We start from the raw sequence: 17460 nt of genomic DNA, 5'->3' as shown, positions 1-17460 counted from the left end.
TAATTTTATGAGGACTTCTCAGCAATACTAACATACGTTACATACAGGGACTAAGAACAGGCTTGTTTTCCATACAATGTTGATGAGCGCACCATAGTGCTTGAAGCTACTTGAAGCTCCGCCTTCACAGCGTGTGGGGCTGGGTTCTAAATTTCACACTCAGTTTGTTCCCACCCTAATAAATCTGTTCCCACCCAAAATTTCTCATGGTTATCCCCAGATGTTCTCATTACGAGATCATGTCCGGCCCTGCGAGACTATCTTGATCTGAAAGCTCCTCAGATGTGCTGAGATGGTCTCAAACCAACGATTCTCATTAACTTTCCTTTTTAATAGAGAATCTGTATTATTTGTGTGCAGTGAACACTTCCTGTCTTGTTGATATCTAATGAGATATAAGGGTGTGAAGTAGAGAGTTCAACAAAAACAGACACCGTCTTTGACCTTGAGCGGACTCAGTGATTGACTCAGATGCCCTGGGGAGTGTGAGGCAGCCCCCAACGTGGGAAGCACTACAAGAACCCACCAGTGGCATAGGGGGAGAGCATGATGTTAATGAGAAAAATGCTAATCGGAGTGGGGGATACTGCACTAAGTCTTCCTGATCAAGAAGGGATCAAGAGGAAAGGATAGGACTGCTCTGTCTTTAGGGTATGGAGAAGGAGAGAAAAGAGGAAGTGAGGATCTGACAGAAGTCAAGGAAAGTATGGGGTGGGGTCAAAGGGAAGGAAGGAGAGGCTTTGCAGGAGGTCTGCAGAAGGAGATAATGAAGATCTGTCAGAGTGTTTAGGGTTTAATATTTGGTCTCTTACAGTGTTTAGGGTTTAATATTTGGTCACTTAGAGTGTTTAGGGATCGATATTTGGTCTCTTAGAGTGTTTAGGGTTTAATATTTGGTCACTTAGAGTGTCTAGGGATTGATATTAGGTCTCTTGGAGTGTTTAAGGTTTAATATTTGGTCACTTAGAGTGTTTATGGATTGATATTAGGTCTCTTGGAGTGTTTAAGGTTTAATATTTGGTCTCTTAGAGTGTCTAGGGTTTGATATTTAGTCTCTTAGAGTGTCTAGGGTTTGATATTTAGTCTCTTACAGTGTCTAGGGTTTCATATTTAATTTCTTAGGCCCAGTCCCATTTCTTCTTTTTACCTCTACCCCTTGTTTTCGAGTGTCACCCTAAACCCATGGAACGGAGTTACAGAGGGTAGTGGTTGAAATCTTGCCCTACGAAATGGGACAACCCTCAAATAAAAAAAACAAAAAAAAAACACTGCTTCATTAACAGGCTACTAGTGGTGCTCAGTAGGTGACCCGGCCCGACTTCAGTGATAGTATAGTAGGGAAAAGTTCAGCAACCTTGCTGGGCTTTAGTTACATTTAGGACATCATATGCTTTCAAAGAGGGGGGATACAACAATTATTAATTATCGCTCACTGGTGATACGAAGCTGAAGTCAGCTAATCTCCAGCTTCTTGTTCGAATTTTCCCGTTCCACCTTAAATGGTGCAGCAGTTACATTCTGGCGCTTCAGGCGTCAGAACTGCTGAACTATTTAAGGTGGAACGGGAAAATTAGCTAGCTAGCTACAGAGATATTAACATACTTTTAGCGATTTTTTATGCTTGTTACGAAGAAAACAACCATAATACATTGAAACGACATTAAATTAAGATAAAGCAATGATTATTGTAATTTTTAACGGAGAAAATACTTACATTTGTGGGTTTCTTTGTACGCTCACACAGCCATCTTGTCTGTGTTTCTTTTTTTTTTCTTCATAACACTCTGTTCGGAGTGTGCCTCTGAAAAACCTCCATTTGGAGGGCCATATAGCCCTAACACTTCGCCCTACCCCTCTGTCTTAACAAAAATTGGGACACCCTAACCCTAGACATGAACGTGCAAAACAAAGGGCAAAGGGCTAAGTGGTAGGGGCAAGGGGTGAAATGGGATTGGGCCTTAGAGTGTTTAGGGATTGATATTAGGTCTCAGAGTGTTTAAGGTTTAATATTTGGTCTTTTTGAGAGTTTAGGATATAATGTTTGGTCTCTTAGAGTGTTTAGGGTTTGATATTTGGTCTCTTGGAGTGTTTAGGGTTTGATATTTGGTCTCTTGGAGTGTTTAGGGTTTGATATTTGGTCTCTTAGAGTGTTTAGGGTTTGATATTTGGTCTCTTGGAGTGTTTAGGGTTTGATATTTGGTCTCTTCGAGTATTTTGGGTTTAATATTTGGTCACTTAGAGTGTTTAGGGATTGATATTTGGTCTCTTTGAGTATTTTGGGTTTAATATTTGGTCACTTAGAGTGTTTAGGGATTGATGTTAGGTCTCTTCGAGTATTTTGGGTTTAATATTTGGTCACTTAGAGTTTTTAGGGATTGATATTTGGTCTCTGAGTATTTTGGGTTTAATATTTGGTCACTTAGAGTGTTTAGGGATTGATATTAGGTCTCTTAGAGTGTTTAAGGTTTAATATTTGGTCTCTTAGAGTGTTTAGGGTTTGATATTTGGTCTCTTCGAGTATTTTGGGTTTAATATTTGGTCACTTAGAGTGTTTAGGGATTGATGTTAGGTCTCTCCGAGTGTTTAAGGTTTAATACTTGGTCTCTTACAGTGTTTAGGGTTTAATATTTGGTCTTTTAGATTGTTTAGGGTTTAATATTTGGTCTTTTAGATTGTTTAGGGTTTTATATTCGGTCTATCAGTGGTCTGTTAAGGTTTGATATTTGGTCTTTGATGGTCTGTTAGAAGGTTAAGTGTTTTGCCTTATTTCATGTAGTCAAGAATTATGTTGGTATTTCCTAGTTTTGCCATGGTCGGTACAAGCTTTGTAAAAACAACAGTACAATATATACAAACTATAAAACTTCATCTGTTTCATTGTTTAAGACAGTGATTTTAGCTGGCATTTCTTAATTTAGTTGCAAAAACTCCACAACAAACACAAACAAAACTTTCACTTCCGTCACTTGGGATAGCTCGGATGATTTCAATCAGTTTCCATAAACCACCTGAGTAAACTTGAAACAGATTTTGCAGGGTGTGAGTGTACTGAATCCAGCTGTTGTTATTGTACTCACAGCCGCTGCAGTCCTGTGTACAGCTCCATGTCCATATCCTTTAGAATCTGCAGTCCTGTCCAGTTCTCTATGTGTCTGCAAGAGAAAGAGTGAAAAACAATAATAGCGACTCCATCGCCACCAATTTATTCAGCTAGGGTACGTGTATTTTCGTGCATGTTCTATCAATGCTCACTGCAGTTATCCAATGCAAGGTCTTGGGACTTTTGAATAATGCACAAAAAATCCTCTGCAAGCACCTGCAAAATATTTACAGAATAGCAAGCCACAGCTCTGAGCAGCTGCACTCTGTTCTGGGTGAAGCAGATGACCCAAGGGTCTGATTGCTTGCAAACTACACAGTGAAGTTATTGGAGCATGAAAAATCTCTTTTTTAACAAAACCTTAGAATGTACGGTCAAACTGGTCTAAGTAGCCAGTTTATTTAGGCAGCTTATTTGGTAACACTTTCATAGAGGCTTTATAGTACATGCATAAGCATTGAGTATAGTATTTATAAAGCAATACTAGAATATTTATGAACAGCTTCACTAGTATTCGCAGGATAAGATGTTTTATTAAGTAAATGACATCTTAAAGGGACATTTGTTCCATTTATAACCCCTTTATGAAGCATCATTCCCAAGTAATACAATCTATGTCAGTACAATGTCATTTACATCACAAAACATTATAAGTCATCTTGAGATTAATGGCATAAGCCATTCATAAATGCTCGTTATTCAAGTTCCTATGTAGGGAGCCTTTGAAGAAAGTGTTTTTTTGCTGATTTTCCCACTTGTTAACATTTTGTATTCTGTTTCTGATTAAATAGTTTATTTGTGCAAATAGAAATGGTGTATTTTTATTGATGCTACTTTTGCAAAACAAAATATCATGATTAATATTGTTTTATCATGAAAATGCCTTCAAGAATTATGATTATATTTTGGCCATCCTTAGGTTTCTGCTCATCCATCTAAAACGGTTCTACAAGAACCAATTCGGCTCCTGCTAACGTCACTGAACATGAAACAGCTTGATGTTCTACACTGCGGGCTGCTGCTATCAGCTGAAATAAACCTGGACAGCGGCAAAAGCTGTTCCTACAGAGAAATCAGACACACCGCTGACAGACAAGCCCCACATACCATAGAAAAAAAACACACAGTCTCACACACATACACATGCATGGCAGCGCTCATACTCTCCCAGGCAACCCCACGAGCCCCTGAAAGCACAGTCCAGTGCAGTAGATCTGGTAGATTTAATGTTTCTGTGTACAGCCGGGGAGAGGGTGACACTTTACAAATGAGCTGCGCTGCGGTTAATGTAATACAGGGAAGGCTGCAGTGCTTTACTGGCCCTTGGTTTCAGACAGCATCCTTAGGCCTGTAATTTCCCTCAAAAGCCTTGATAGGGGACTCTCTCCAACATGAGCTCAGCATTACACTAAGCTGCCTGCCCTAAACCAAATTGCAGTCGATTGCCAGGTTCTCTATAACCACACACCTGTATATGTGCTTCATCTGAGATGCTGGAGAGATTTCATTTGGTCAGTAAAGGCCTTACACTCATGACACAGGGATCTCACGATAAATATTTGCCAAAATTGAGATCAGCATGAGATTAGCTGAGCTCTTGACTGCACACATAAGAGAAAACTAATGTGCTTCACTTTTGTAAAATAAGAGTTTGATGTAATATTTAAACACTGTTAACAAAGTATTCAAAAACACAAATAATTGTTTTTGTGATGTCACAAACAACAATATATTTATATATGTACACTTATTCAGCCTGTTGATCTACCTATTTAGCCTAAAGCGGTCGTTTATGAATGTAAAATCTGCTTTATAATTAAGGCATAATACAGGGCAGTTGATCAGAACAGAGCTCATTTAGGTATCTCAGTCTTAAAGGGCCTTTTTCATGGAAAGGTATTTGCTTCACTTTTTTGAAATAAGAGTCTGATGTAACATGTGAACACTGTTAAGGTATAAAACATACTGTTTGATCCTGTTTCATACAGTCCTTATTTGAAATCTAAGCAGCAAAAACAGTCATTTTTAAATAATTATTTTGTGTGAATATGTAAATATGTCAGAAACCAACATTTTTACATATATCCACCTATTCAGCCTTTATGAGGAGCAATATAGGGAAGTCAATCTTTAAAGTCAACTGTTAAATTTCACAATAAAATTACAGTAAATTACTGGTTACTACTTGCATTATTTTCACTGGAATTTACTGAACTATATTAACAGTAAATAACAGTAAAATAGCAACTGTATACTGTGATTTCAGTCACCTCTAACTGCATGCATTCTGCTGTACACTCAGTAATAATTAAAATACATGTAACTGTAATTAAATACAGCAATCTACTGTATCTTTTTTTTAATTTACATATGAAAAATTGACTTTTAATTTTACCAGATTTATGAGTGGGTTTTTTGAGTAAAAAAAAAGATAAAATTAAAAAACTGACACATTTATTCACCATGTTTTGCACTGTATATGCACTTTTTTTAAATGCAAACGTACATTTTACAGACAGTTTACATGACCAAAAAACTCACATCTGTTAATTCAATACAATATTTTTTGCCAACATCTCCAAATAAAAAAGAATCCAGCATAAAATTTCAAAAAACTTTAAAGTAACCAAAATCTGAATTAAACACCTGTTTTATAAAAAACAAATGTTTTTATTAAAATGTTTTATGCCTCTCGGTCATATCATGTAATTTCTTTCAATGCTGTGGTACAGCCCAATGTCAACCTCACAGTAGTTATCTTAATTACTTATTATAGTATTTTGTGTTACTACAGAAAATATCTTAAGATGAGTTGATTTCACAATAAAATGATAAATACAGTATTTTACTGTGAAAATGTAGTATTAAATACCCCTGGCGATAATGAACCGTGTATATATCTCAGTCTAAAAGGCACAAGAATACAAACTGATAGAGTATGGCCATGACGCATAAACCCCCACAAATGTCAACAGTGGACCTCAGGAAAAAAAGAAAATAAAAGCATAGGACTTTGTCCCTTTAAAGCTCAATTTCTATTTCATGCTTTGCATTATGACACCTGCATAAGACATCTTTCTTGTTTGCTGCTCTTAATATGAATCAAAAAAAGCACCTGTCCAGACGCAAAAAACACAGGATTTGTGAAACGGGAGAACTAAATCACCCCAATCAGATTCAACGCCTGATCTCTTCCTCCATCTCGGCTGGTGGTGAAGAGCCTCTCCTAGCGTATGCTAAGCTTTACGGCTGCGTTTTCCACCATAATCTTCACTCAAGTCCTTCCATTGTTTCCAATATCCGTGCCCGCACATGATTAACGACTTTGTTTAAATGATCTACGGCTCAGGTACACGTAGCTTGATGGCAGAACATTTAATAAAAACACAGTGTCTCTGGAGCGCTCTCTAGGCATTGATCTATGTTCTTTTACTTTGGAAAGCCTGGCATTGTACAGCACTCTTCTTTTTCTTTTTTTTCCAAAGAGAAGGAAATGGCCGGATGCTTTGAGGACAGGGTGAATTCTGTTTGGAAACGTCAGAGTCACTCAGCTGATGGGTACTGTGAAGCATTGAAAGTCTTTCCTTTTAGTTCCGCTACTATGATAAGAGTGGAGGCTTTGAAGTGTATGATGATGACGTGGCTCAATACACAATGGACACAACTTGGAAAAAAGTTCTGTAAAAGACAGGATTCCGCACCTGTTCCTGATACCGCACTTTACAATTTTCAAAGGTTTTCAACACATTTTCCACTATTTCTTCAAAGTTCGTCACGGGCAAGTCAGTAAAGTAAGCTTCTTCTCATTGAGCTCGGACCTGAAACATGGCCACCTCCATAATGCTGGGCCAGGCCTTTAATACTTAATTTTTATATATTACAAACAATTTGGCATTTAAAAGGGAATTCCACCAAAATGTCTGCATAATTAAATCATTGTGATGTAAACAAGGAGTGGTTTGATGTAAAACTGTTCAATCTAAAGAAACTTAAGACTTCTTAAGATGTCTTTACAGTGGTGCTGATGTCTACAACCTAAAAATATAGTCATATTGTTTACCATCCAAAACCACCAGTGAATGTACACGTCGTCTGAGTTTTTATATGTAATGGTTATGATGGTAAAATAGCGGTAAATCTGAAAATATATGTTTTCTTTTGGGGACTATTTTGCCTTATGAAGCCAGAAGTATGAGGCATAATCAGTGTATTCATTATCATTTCATGTAACGTCTTTCCGTGAGTGAGCTTTTAGAGGCATTAAACTCTTCAGACGTCTGGTTCCTATCACCACCACTTAACAGTTCTTACTTGGTAAGTCTCTCTTGAACAGAATCTTTCACATTAAACCACTCTGATTGATTTGTTTACATCTTAATGAAATCATTATGCCAAAATTTTGAAAAATCAGTTGAATTCCCCTTAACACTGTTTAGCCGGTCATTCTGGAACCTAGGACGGTTTTGTTGAGCGGCCAAGCTGTCCTCACTCTCTCTTTTCCAACCTGAAAGCAAATGAAGGAACCCAGGCAGCAGCAGAAACAGGTGTAACATATGCATAATTTCAGTGGATTAGTTGATGAAATTACATCTGCCCTCCATCTGTTCATGGATTCACGCTTTGAGTCAGGCTTTACATTCGCCATGTGTGAAAACAACATATTTCATTTGAGCAGTGAACAAAGAGGTTAGAAACTGTATTTATACATTCAGTATGTAACAGAACACTGATGGTACACTGTTCAAGGGCATAACGTCTGGCACCAGCATAGATCAGTGTAACGCTTATACCTATACAATATACCTCCACATTCTAAACATGACTGAAATTATTACAGATAAAAGATTTCCAGAAAAACAATGCAATCCACTCATTAGACCTGTGAAAGCATGATTTTCCATTCCAAAAATCAACACATCCTCTGTGTAAACCCTTAAAAGTCTCTATTACTAGATATTTGCTTCGTTATGATTGGTTTACTGTTTGAATTGAATTTAACCAATCAGGTTGCTAATGCTTGGCCAAAAATACATTCTGCAATCCATGTGGCAAAATCAAACGCATATATTCACTACCATTTTATGGCTTGTCTGCCATTTCTGTCAGCAGCTCGTGCTGCAAGAACAATATGACAATCTGTATCATCGCACACCAATCCTTATGTTTTGTAACATGACAGCAAAGCACAGCTGCACTTTATGCCTCAGGTAAAACCAGAGTTGTCCAATGTGTCATTTGTGGTCAGAAATCCAAGGGGTATCGCAACTGGCTATGTTCCCAGGGTCACTCTCTATCCTTTGTGGAGACAGTGATCCAGTAGGCTGTGTACAGAGTCAATATGAGCTTTGGTGGTCTCACAGGCCTCAGAGCATATTTACGTCACGTCCCACCTAACGCTACTGCCGAATCACAGTGAGAGAATAACAAAGCTCTGGAGATGGAGACAACTAAAGTGTGTGAAAGGTAAAATCTGTAAAAAGCAACAACACAGGATAACTACAGCTGCACCTGCTTGCCAACACGTGCAACACTGAAGAGATTCGCAATGGGTTTAAAACCTCCTGCTATACCTCTGTCACAAACATAGTCACAACATAGAGATGATGGACAATTCTTGGAATTCCTCTTGGTTACAGATTGCAATGGACCACATGCAAATGTTGCACACAAAAGAACTGGCAACTATACAAGAAAGTCCAAGATGTCTGGCCTGGATGAGGTTTATCAGATCCGAACTGCTGAAAGAAGCAGGCAAAACTCCACTAAACAGATCTTCACAGATGTCTGTTTCAGCTTCTCTTGTCTAGGGTTACGGGTCCTATCTATCATATATGGAAAAACTTGCCCAGACAATCTGCTGTTTCATAGAACAAATCAGCAGGCTACACTCATGATTAGACAACCATTCCATTCTATATCCATCATTTTATATGTGAATATTAACACTGGGACTAATGGTGGGCAGTATGGTCAAAAATGTATATCTTGGCATAATTAAAATTTCTGGTGGCTTTGGTACATTTCACAGTATACACTTTTTCAAATAAAACCACTTCAGAAGCTTAAGTTTAATGTTTAATGTTAGTATGTTTTGCACTGCCTGTATTACCTGTGCTTACTTGTGCAATACCAGTTTAACTTCTATCTGAGTAAGAATTTCAACCAGTATACCAGACAGGTTTTTTTTTAATCTCTGTATCTCCAATTTAGTCATGGCCAATTCCCTCCCGCTGGCTAGCTAGGTCTTCCTCTATCACTGCAAGTTGGGAGGTTGAAGGTGCTGCCACATCTTTTCAAACTGCCACTAACACAACATCAATAGATAGCTCAACACGCTTGGAAGAGAACTCTAACTACCAATTCTTCTACATCAGCAAACAGGCACCTATGTTGAGTATCATAGCACTAAGTGTTGTGGGGAAAGGTGGACCATCTTACCCACCCTGATAAAAAGTGGTCAATTACACTCTCTTAGATTCCCAGCCACAAATGGCAGTGGCATCGCTGGTGATCAAACTCACAATCTAACACTTCAGCTGGAATAACTGGTCATAGGTCATATATACACTCTCAGAAATAAAAGGTACTGAACTGTTACTCTTGTCACTGGGGTGGTACCCTCAAGGGTACATCTCAGTACTTTTAGTCAGGGAACATAATTGTACCATAATCCATTGAAATTATATGTTCTAAGTTGACTCCACACACCCCGTCTAGTAAACAGGCTTCTTATTTTTTGGTTCTGTTTTAAAACATAAGGTTATGAAAAGGTACTAATATGTATTTTTCACCTGGAAAAACTTATTTAAGGTACACAGTTAGACCTTAAAATCACTGTTATACCTTTGAGGGTACATTTACACTGTTTGTACCTTGATGAACGTAAAATCTACCTGCACAGAACCTTTATTTCTAACACACACACACACACACAAAAACATATATATATATATATATATATGTGTGTGTGTGTGTGTGTGTGTGTGTAAGACCTGCTAGTGTTTAAAAAAAAAAACTCTACTTGTTGTAGACCTAAAACTGCCTTGACAACTCTGTTTGCCTTTTGAGGAGGTGCCTTTGATACTGATTCCTTTCTGAAAAAAGCAAATCTGCTTGAATTGCCCTAAAGTTTCATAGTCAATTAAATGATGTCCCACAACAACTTAAAGTGATACGGCTGTTGTAGTGAAGTGCTCTCAGGAGACAAAATCCATCGTCACTAAGTGCCTCCCAACCCATGATCTGTCAAAAGCATCCGTGCTATTTGCAAATAGTCAATGCTAGCTTATTATGCCCAACCACAGAGTGGCTTGGAAATGTTGAGTGAATTCCACAAAACTGACAGAAAATGATCACGACTAACATAATGGGCTCAGTGCTCAGTTCCTTCAATATGTGGTTAGGGATGCACTGAAATGGCCACATGCTAATCAATATTTCCATTTATCTTCTCATACTTACACCAGTATTTTGGATTTATTATTTAATCGTAGATTGAATCATAGATACAGGCTTAATATTTTAAAGTACACAGGTCTGCTATAAAAATTATAATCACAAATTAAAGTTCCATTACAATAATAATTCAAAGAAATCATTCATTTTTTAATTCTTTTTTATGTTCTGGTTTATGTAGGTTAAACTGATGGAACACCACTTCACAGTGGCTGTCTATTCTGTTCTTCTCATCACTAAACATGCTTATTAATGGAAAACAGATAAGAGAACATGTCCATGTCATCAAAGGTGAGCGAGGGAGCTTTTAGAGGCATTTCCCAACAAACAACTTGAATAACTATGATAAGTGTGGTTGCCACTTTTAATGGTGTTGCGGTGAGAATGTGATCTGGAGGCTCCCAATTCATTACATTTGGTCATATGGTCTCCATATTTCAGTGCTCTTAAGTTTATTGTAACTATACATAAAAAAAATTACACTCGCGAGGAAAAGTTTAAAAACCAAAGCTGTATATAAATAACTCCACTGACTCCTCAGTCAGCATCCGGCAGTCATGGCTGTGAAGCCACACAGACCTTCCCAAATCACAAAAGGAACTAACTCCTCCATTGTTCGCCTTCCCTCTTAAACTGGTATTCCCGCCTACATTAAATCTGGGTTATACCACTCAAATTTAGGGGTGGCAAGAAAACAAACAATAAACATATATATCACATACATACCCACTATGGCCATTTCTCATCATATATACATGTTCACATTTAACATCTAAACAGCACTTATTTAATATTGTGTTTTCTCTTTTACAGGTACCTGCAACCTGGATCCCACCTCACCTGGATCCCCCTGGACCTCAGGTAAGTAGATGTTTAGATTTATTCCATTTAATGTCTGCCATGATAAAAGTCACCTACATGTCCACGGAGGAAAGATGTGAACTACAGTTCTGGTGATTTGTTAGCGTATTCTAACATCATCGCAAACTGTTTACGCAGCCAGAATAAAACAGAGCAAGTCCAAATCCCACCCTTGTCTCTTCATTGTGTATGTTAATGAAAATACAGAGGCTTATTTGTCTCAAGGAGAAAATACGATACATATCATAGATGGACTGACTGTCCAACCCCAATGCAGTCCTCATCTGGTCCTCCAGACTAAGTACATTTTAATTTCTTTTATGAATGCCTCTCTCCTTTCTTGATACACACACTTGAGCCCAGGAGCTGTTGCAGCAACATGAATATGCATCATCGGATCACTTCATTAGACAACACAGAGCATTTTTTATTGCTGTGATGTTGGTGACACTTACCTCTGATTAAAACAGTCATACTGTACAATGTTACACCCAATTGCAACATGATAATGAAAACACTTTCAACTCTTCTGAACCTGTATGTTTTGAGTAATGGGTAATGTATCTTAGCTGACAGTTCTATCATGTTTGGTGTCATACCAAATCATGGCGTATCACTTCACAGCACCGCATCGCAGGAAATCTGAATGAAAATTAATACATTGCTTCATTGGTTAGATGTACTATTGCTTATCCATGTTTTTCTCGCGTACTAACATAGATAATCTGAGATGCCCTGAGATACACATCTGCATCTCAACTAAGCTTTTTATATTCAATATGTTATTGAAAAAAAAAATATTTATAAAAATCAGCACATAAATTTAGCATGTTTTCTACTAACCATGCTAAACTCTATATTGTAACACAGGGTAATGTTAACTTCCACCCCTCCCAGTGATGCTAATGGCTGAGACATCAGGCCAGAGTTGACTAATTAATGCAAACACCAAAGCATTCCGAAGCACAGAGAGCATAAATGATGACGCTGGCTGTCCACAGTGCCTTGCCACGCTCTCCGGTAAGAGCTTTTCTCAGCGTGAAGTATCTGGAATCCGAACCGCCGCTGGCGGAATCATCAAAGCCGACATATGCAAACACTTTACCTTGCACTCCTATAGCTTGGCAAGGGGTGTTTTCTTTTCGACCGTGTAACAATGATCCGCAGATCAGCTGTGTGGGGGAATCGAGCATAAGCCTCCGCACCGCACCGTGACCGCTCTATGACTGTGGCTTGAACCAGCAGATTAAATGTAAGCACGCTGGAAGCCCATTCTGAAGCGTATCAGCATTCTGCACATCTCTGTCCTCCATCCGCGACCACCTTCCTTCCAAAATGAAAATGAGCATAATTAGCTCCCACGAGCCAGAGAGCGTCAGAGTGAGAGGCAGCGCAGGCACGGACAGCCGGTAGCCTTCTGGTGCAGGGCCACCGATGTGACTCCACATGCCAGAGGCAAAGACAAGTCCCTGTTTCGGGAATGGAAAAAAAAAACCTGCACTTAGAGGGAACTTGCACGTCAGATTTCAAATCGTCCATGGAGAAATTCACCCTCCGTCAATGTTATGGCCCTTAATTGTCCTTTCTACAAGATATACAAGGTATAACAGAGTGATAGACAGTTTGTAATAGGCGTCAGCGCCTTCCGGGGGGGTCAACCGACTCCAGCGGCCAAACAGAACACCGGGCACGTTTGTGCCAGCGCACTCGCTCCGTATCAGGAATAACTTATTTTCTAGTTTGTTTCCTCGAGCTGTTGACAGCTAGCAGAGATCGCCGTGCCAAAAATCACCAACTGAGCATTCGAGGCATGTGCGCTTGTCAACCATCCCTTTTGATATCATGTCATGTAGTGCTCGTCTATCATGCTGAATGCGTCTTGCTTCTCAACTGAGCATTGCGTGGAGACTGCACTGCAAGATTTCTAGCAGGTCAGCAGATTTCAGATTTTTTTACCTGTGTGAACAGGAGACGACAGCAAGGCTTGTCACTTTTCAAAGGTGTAAATGACAGCGTCTAGTCATCTGATAATGCAGAGCACAAAATTAGCATTCCTGTCACATTCGAAGGGGCTGCACAATCAACTCACAGCCACAACTGTTATCACAATATTGGCTTCTGCAATGCTGATATCGTTTGCAATATAATAAGCTTTCAACCAATCAGTGTGTGAGCATCCTGACCAGTCACAGATCCAGGTGAGTGTTAAATTTATATAAAATAACATATGCATGCAAGTACAGCAAAGAAAACGATTCTGGTAAAAGAAATGCAGGCCAATCATTTACCATGTAACATTATTGATTCACTAGTGCCTTTTAACATATTGCAAAGCATGTCACAACAGCGATACACAGCAATATAATGGCAATAATATAATTTTGTCCACATTGTGTAGCCCTACTGTATATCTGGTAGGATTTTGTTTCAAGGCTACCTACGTGAGGACTTCATATTCATTATTTAAAAAAGGACTTATGAAAGCCCTCTCAAATTTGATGAAGACTAGATATTTATTGAAATAAATGACAATGAATTGACATAAGAGCCCTTAAACTTTATAGCACTATTACAAAGTATCTTTTCTAAGTAACAGAACCTCATACAGTTGTATGAAAAAGTATAAACGCATTTACGAAGAGATGGAGCCCTGTTATAGATCTACTAATGCAGTGAGAATTTTTAATTAATTATTTGTTTATTTATTTTTAGACAATCATGTTCTGTTCTCACATTATTTTCATTATTCTTTCTTATGTTATTGACTACTTTTATTTTGAAGTGGATTCCCTTTGTTGCTTATTTGTGTAATAATTGAGACTGAAGAGTGTATAGATATAACTTGTATTCTTATAGGGTTTTTTTTTCATGGAAACATTGTAATACTGTTAAAAAATAAATAAAAACTTTTAAAAAAGTAAATAAATAAATAAAAACTTTAAAAAAATAAAGTATAAACACTCCAAATGACATGTTTTGCAATTTTCTATGTATAAACACAACCCCATTTCCCCAAGTCGTGCAAAATGTGTTAATAAAAACAAAACAAAAAAAATGATGTGCAGATCATTTAAACCCTATATTTCATTGACAATAGTATAAAGACAACAAATCAAATGTTGAAAGTGAGAAATTTTATTGTTTTTTGAAAAATATTTGGCCATTTTGAATTTGATGCCAACAAGACATTCCAAAAACGTTGGGACGGGGCAACAAAAGACTGGTAAAATTGTGTAATGCTGAAAAAAACACCTGGTGGTTAATTGGCAACAGGTCAGTAACATGTTATGGGTATAAATAAAGCATCCCAGTGAGGCTGAGTCCTTCAGAAGTAAAGATGAGGAGGCGTTCACCACTACGTGAAAGACTGCGCAAGCAAATAGTGCAACAATTCAAGAATAACATTTTTCAACGTAAAACAGCAAAGATTTTTGCTTTTCATCATTTATGGTACATAATTTCATTAAAAGATTCAGAGAATCTGGAGAAATCTCTGTATGCAAGGGACAAGGCAAAAAACCAATATTGGCTGGCCATGATCTTTGGGCCCTCAGGCGGCACTGCATTAAAAACAGACATGATTCTGTAGAGGAAATCACTGCATGAGCTCAGGACACACTTCTGAAAACCACTGTCTGTGAAAACAGTTCATCACTGCATCCACAAATGCAAGTTAAAACTCTAAAACACAAAGAAGAAACTGTACATAAACAGGACCCAGAAATGCTGCCACCTTCTCTGGGCCTGAGCTCATTTAAAATGGATTGAAGGGAAGTGGAGAAGTGTCCTGTGGTCCGATGAAACAACATGTGAAATTCTTTTTGGAAATAATGGACACTGTGTCCTCCGGGCTAAAGACCACTCAGCTTGTTATCAGTGCACAGTTCAAAAGCCAGTATTCATGATGGTATAGAGGTGCATTAGTGCACATTACATAGGTGACGTGCACATCTGTGAAGGCACCATTAATGCTAAAAAATATATACAGGTTTTGGCAACATATGCTGCCATCCAGACGACATCTTTTTCAGAGAAGGCCTTGCTTATTCCAGCAAGACAATGTCAAACTACATTTTGCACGTATTACAACAGCATTGCTCCGCATTACAAAAGTCCAGGCGCTAAACTGGCCTGCCTGCAGTCCAGACCTGTCACCCACTGAAAAAATTTGGAAGGTTATGAAATGAAAAATACGACAAATGAGCCCCCAAACTGTTAAACAGCTGAAATCCTATATCCAAGATGACTGGGAAAACATTTCACTTTCAAAACTACAGCAATTGGTCTCCTCAGTTCCCAAACTCTTACAGAGTTTGTTAAAAGAAGAGGTGATGAAACACAGTGGTAAACATGCCCCCATCCCAACTTTTTTGGAATGTGTTGTTGGCATCAAATTCAAAATGGGCATATATATATTTTAAAATACAATCAAATTTCTCAGTTTCAACATTTGATATGTTGTCTTTGCACTATTTTCCTTTAAAAATATGGCTTACATGATTTCCATATCATTGCATTCTCCCAACCTTTTGGAAATGGGGTTGTACATATGGCATTTCTCCACAATTTTCAGAGCATAATTTCTATTTATTTGAGTTTGATGTACTGGAAAAAATAAAAGATAAACGGTAAAATGTGCCAGAACTTTTGCAAAGGCCACCTTTTATGTTTTATTTTTGCAATAATAAAGTAATTGTGCATTAAAATGAGCAGAAATGTGTTCCCTGTAGAGGATGTGTAAAGTATTTTCACTCAGAAAATCAACAAAACATGTAATTTGAGCAGGGTGCCCAAACTTTTACATACGACTATAAGGTCTAGTACAAGGTCTAGTTAAAGGCATGTCAGTTCTACCTAAGATTCTGATGTGCTCAAAGGATAACGTGATGATTTTTAATACACATTTTCCTGTATTACTCCAGCTTCTGACAGAACTGACAAATGGCATTCTTAATCAGGCATAATAAGTTCCATTACTTGGGAACAATGCTTCATAACTGTGTGGAACAACTGCCCATTACTTTAGTTTAGAGCCCTTATGTCAATACAACGTAATTTATTTCACAAAACATCTTATGTGCTCTACAAATGCTGACTTAAGCTGTTCAAAAATACTTTTTTGCTTTTTAATGCATTACTCACTGCTGATGCATGAGGTCCCCATGTAGGCAGCCGTGTATCTTGACATGGGTCGCTAAAGCTCGGCTGTTGCTATGATCTTACCATATGAAAAGCAGATAATCGCTACTACAATGTTTCTAATCCATGTTAAGAAGAACGCTATCAAATATTTCAGCAGATGCGAGTGCCTGCGATGAACCCTTTGGAGCAACATCCTCTATTGTCTCTTTCTGGCAAAAATTCAACTCATAGGAGACGTGAGCAGTGTACAGCATTTCTGTACATGACAAGCAACGGGATTCAACCCCCGTTACCCAGCCCTCTGTTGTGCGGCGTGCTTTCGTGTCGGATCTCCTTCAAAAGCAGCCCAGCGCAGTGTTGGAAGTTTTTAATTAAATAAATGATCATATTGCGCTGGCGCACGGCCAAAAGTTCCATACAGCATGCAAATCTGCGAAACCTTTGGCTGAGGGAATAGAATGTGTTTAAAGCACTTCCCATCTGGAGGCCTTGTGCAAACACACAGTTGCTCATAATTTGCACACCAGTGGCTACTCAGCGAGCTGATATATGGTGGGTGCTGCAGGAGCTGCTTGCTAACTACTCCTCATCCTCAAATCAAGGCTTTAAACACACGTTGCTTTTCCAAGAAGATGCGAAAAACACACTGCTGGTGAGAATTCATGTAGCCTTAAGTGGTAATGGTGCAGAGCTAAAGTTATTATATACAGCTTTTGACTATCAACCCCTTAAACTTCTTCACACTGACTCTTTAACCTTATTCTTGTAGCTAAATAAACTACACGAGTTTAATAATGGTTACTGAATAATTCATAGTGGTTACTGGACAACAAGACTAAAGATTAAAAACTGAGTAATAAGTCTGCCGTTTAAGGGGCTAAAGGAACAGCAATCTAGTAGCG

The 17460-nt window shown here is 38.3% G+C and overlaps 1 protein-coding gene across 2 annotated transcripts in view; it reads right to left on the bottom strand.

Moving 5' to 3' along the window:
* ntrk3b (neurotrophic tyrosine kinase, receptor, type 3b) overlaps window positions 1-17460 on the bottom strand; it is a 143691-nt gene that overhangs the window by 108459 nt on the left and 17772 nt on the right. For both annotated transcript variants that reach the window (XM_036587133.1, XM_036587132.1), the window contains exon 2: window positions 3078-3152. In XM_036587133.1, coding sequence (XP_036443026.1) covers window positions 3078-3152 — 75 coding nt within the window. The remainder of the gene's footprint in view (window positions 1-3077; window positions 3153-17460) is intronic.

This window comes from Colossoma macropomum, unplaced genomic scaffold (assembly GCF_904425465.1).
Source record: "Colossoma macropomum unplaced genomic scaffold, Colossoma_macropomum, whole genome shotgun sequence".
Lineage (NCBI taxonomy): Eukaryota > Metazoa > Chordata > Actinopteri > Characiformes > Serrasalmidae > Colossoma > Colossoma macropomum.
This window is presented reverse-complemented; position numbering and strand designations above follow the sequence as displayed.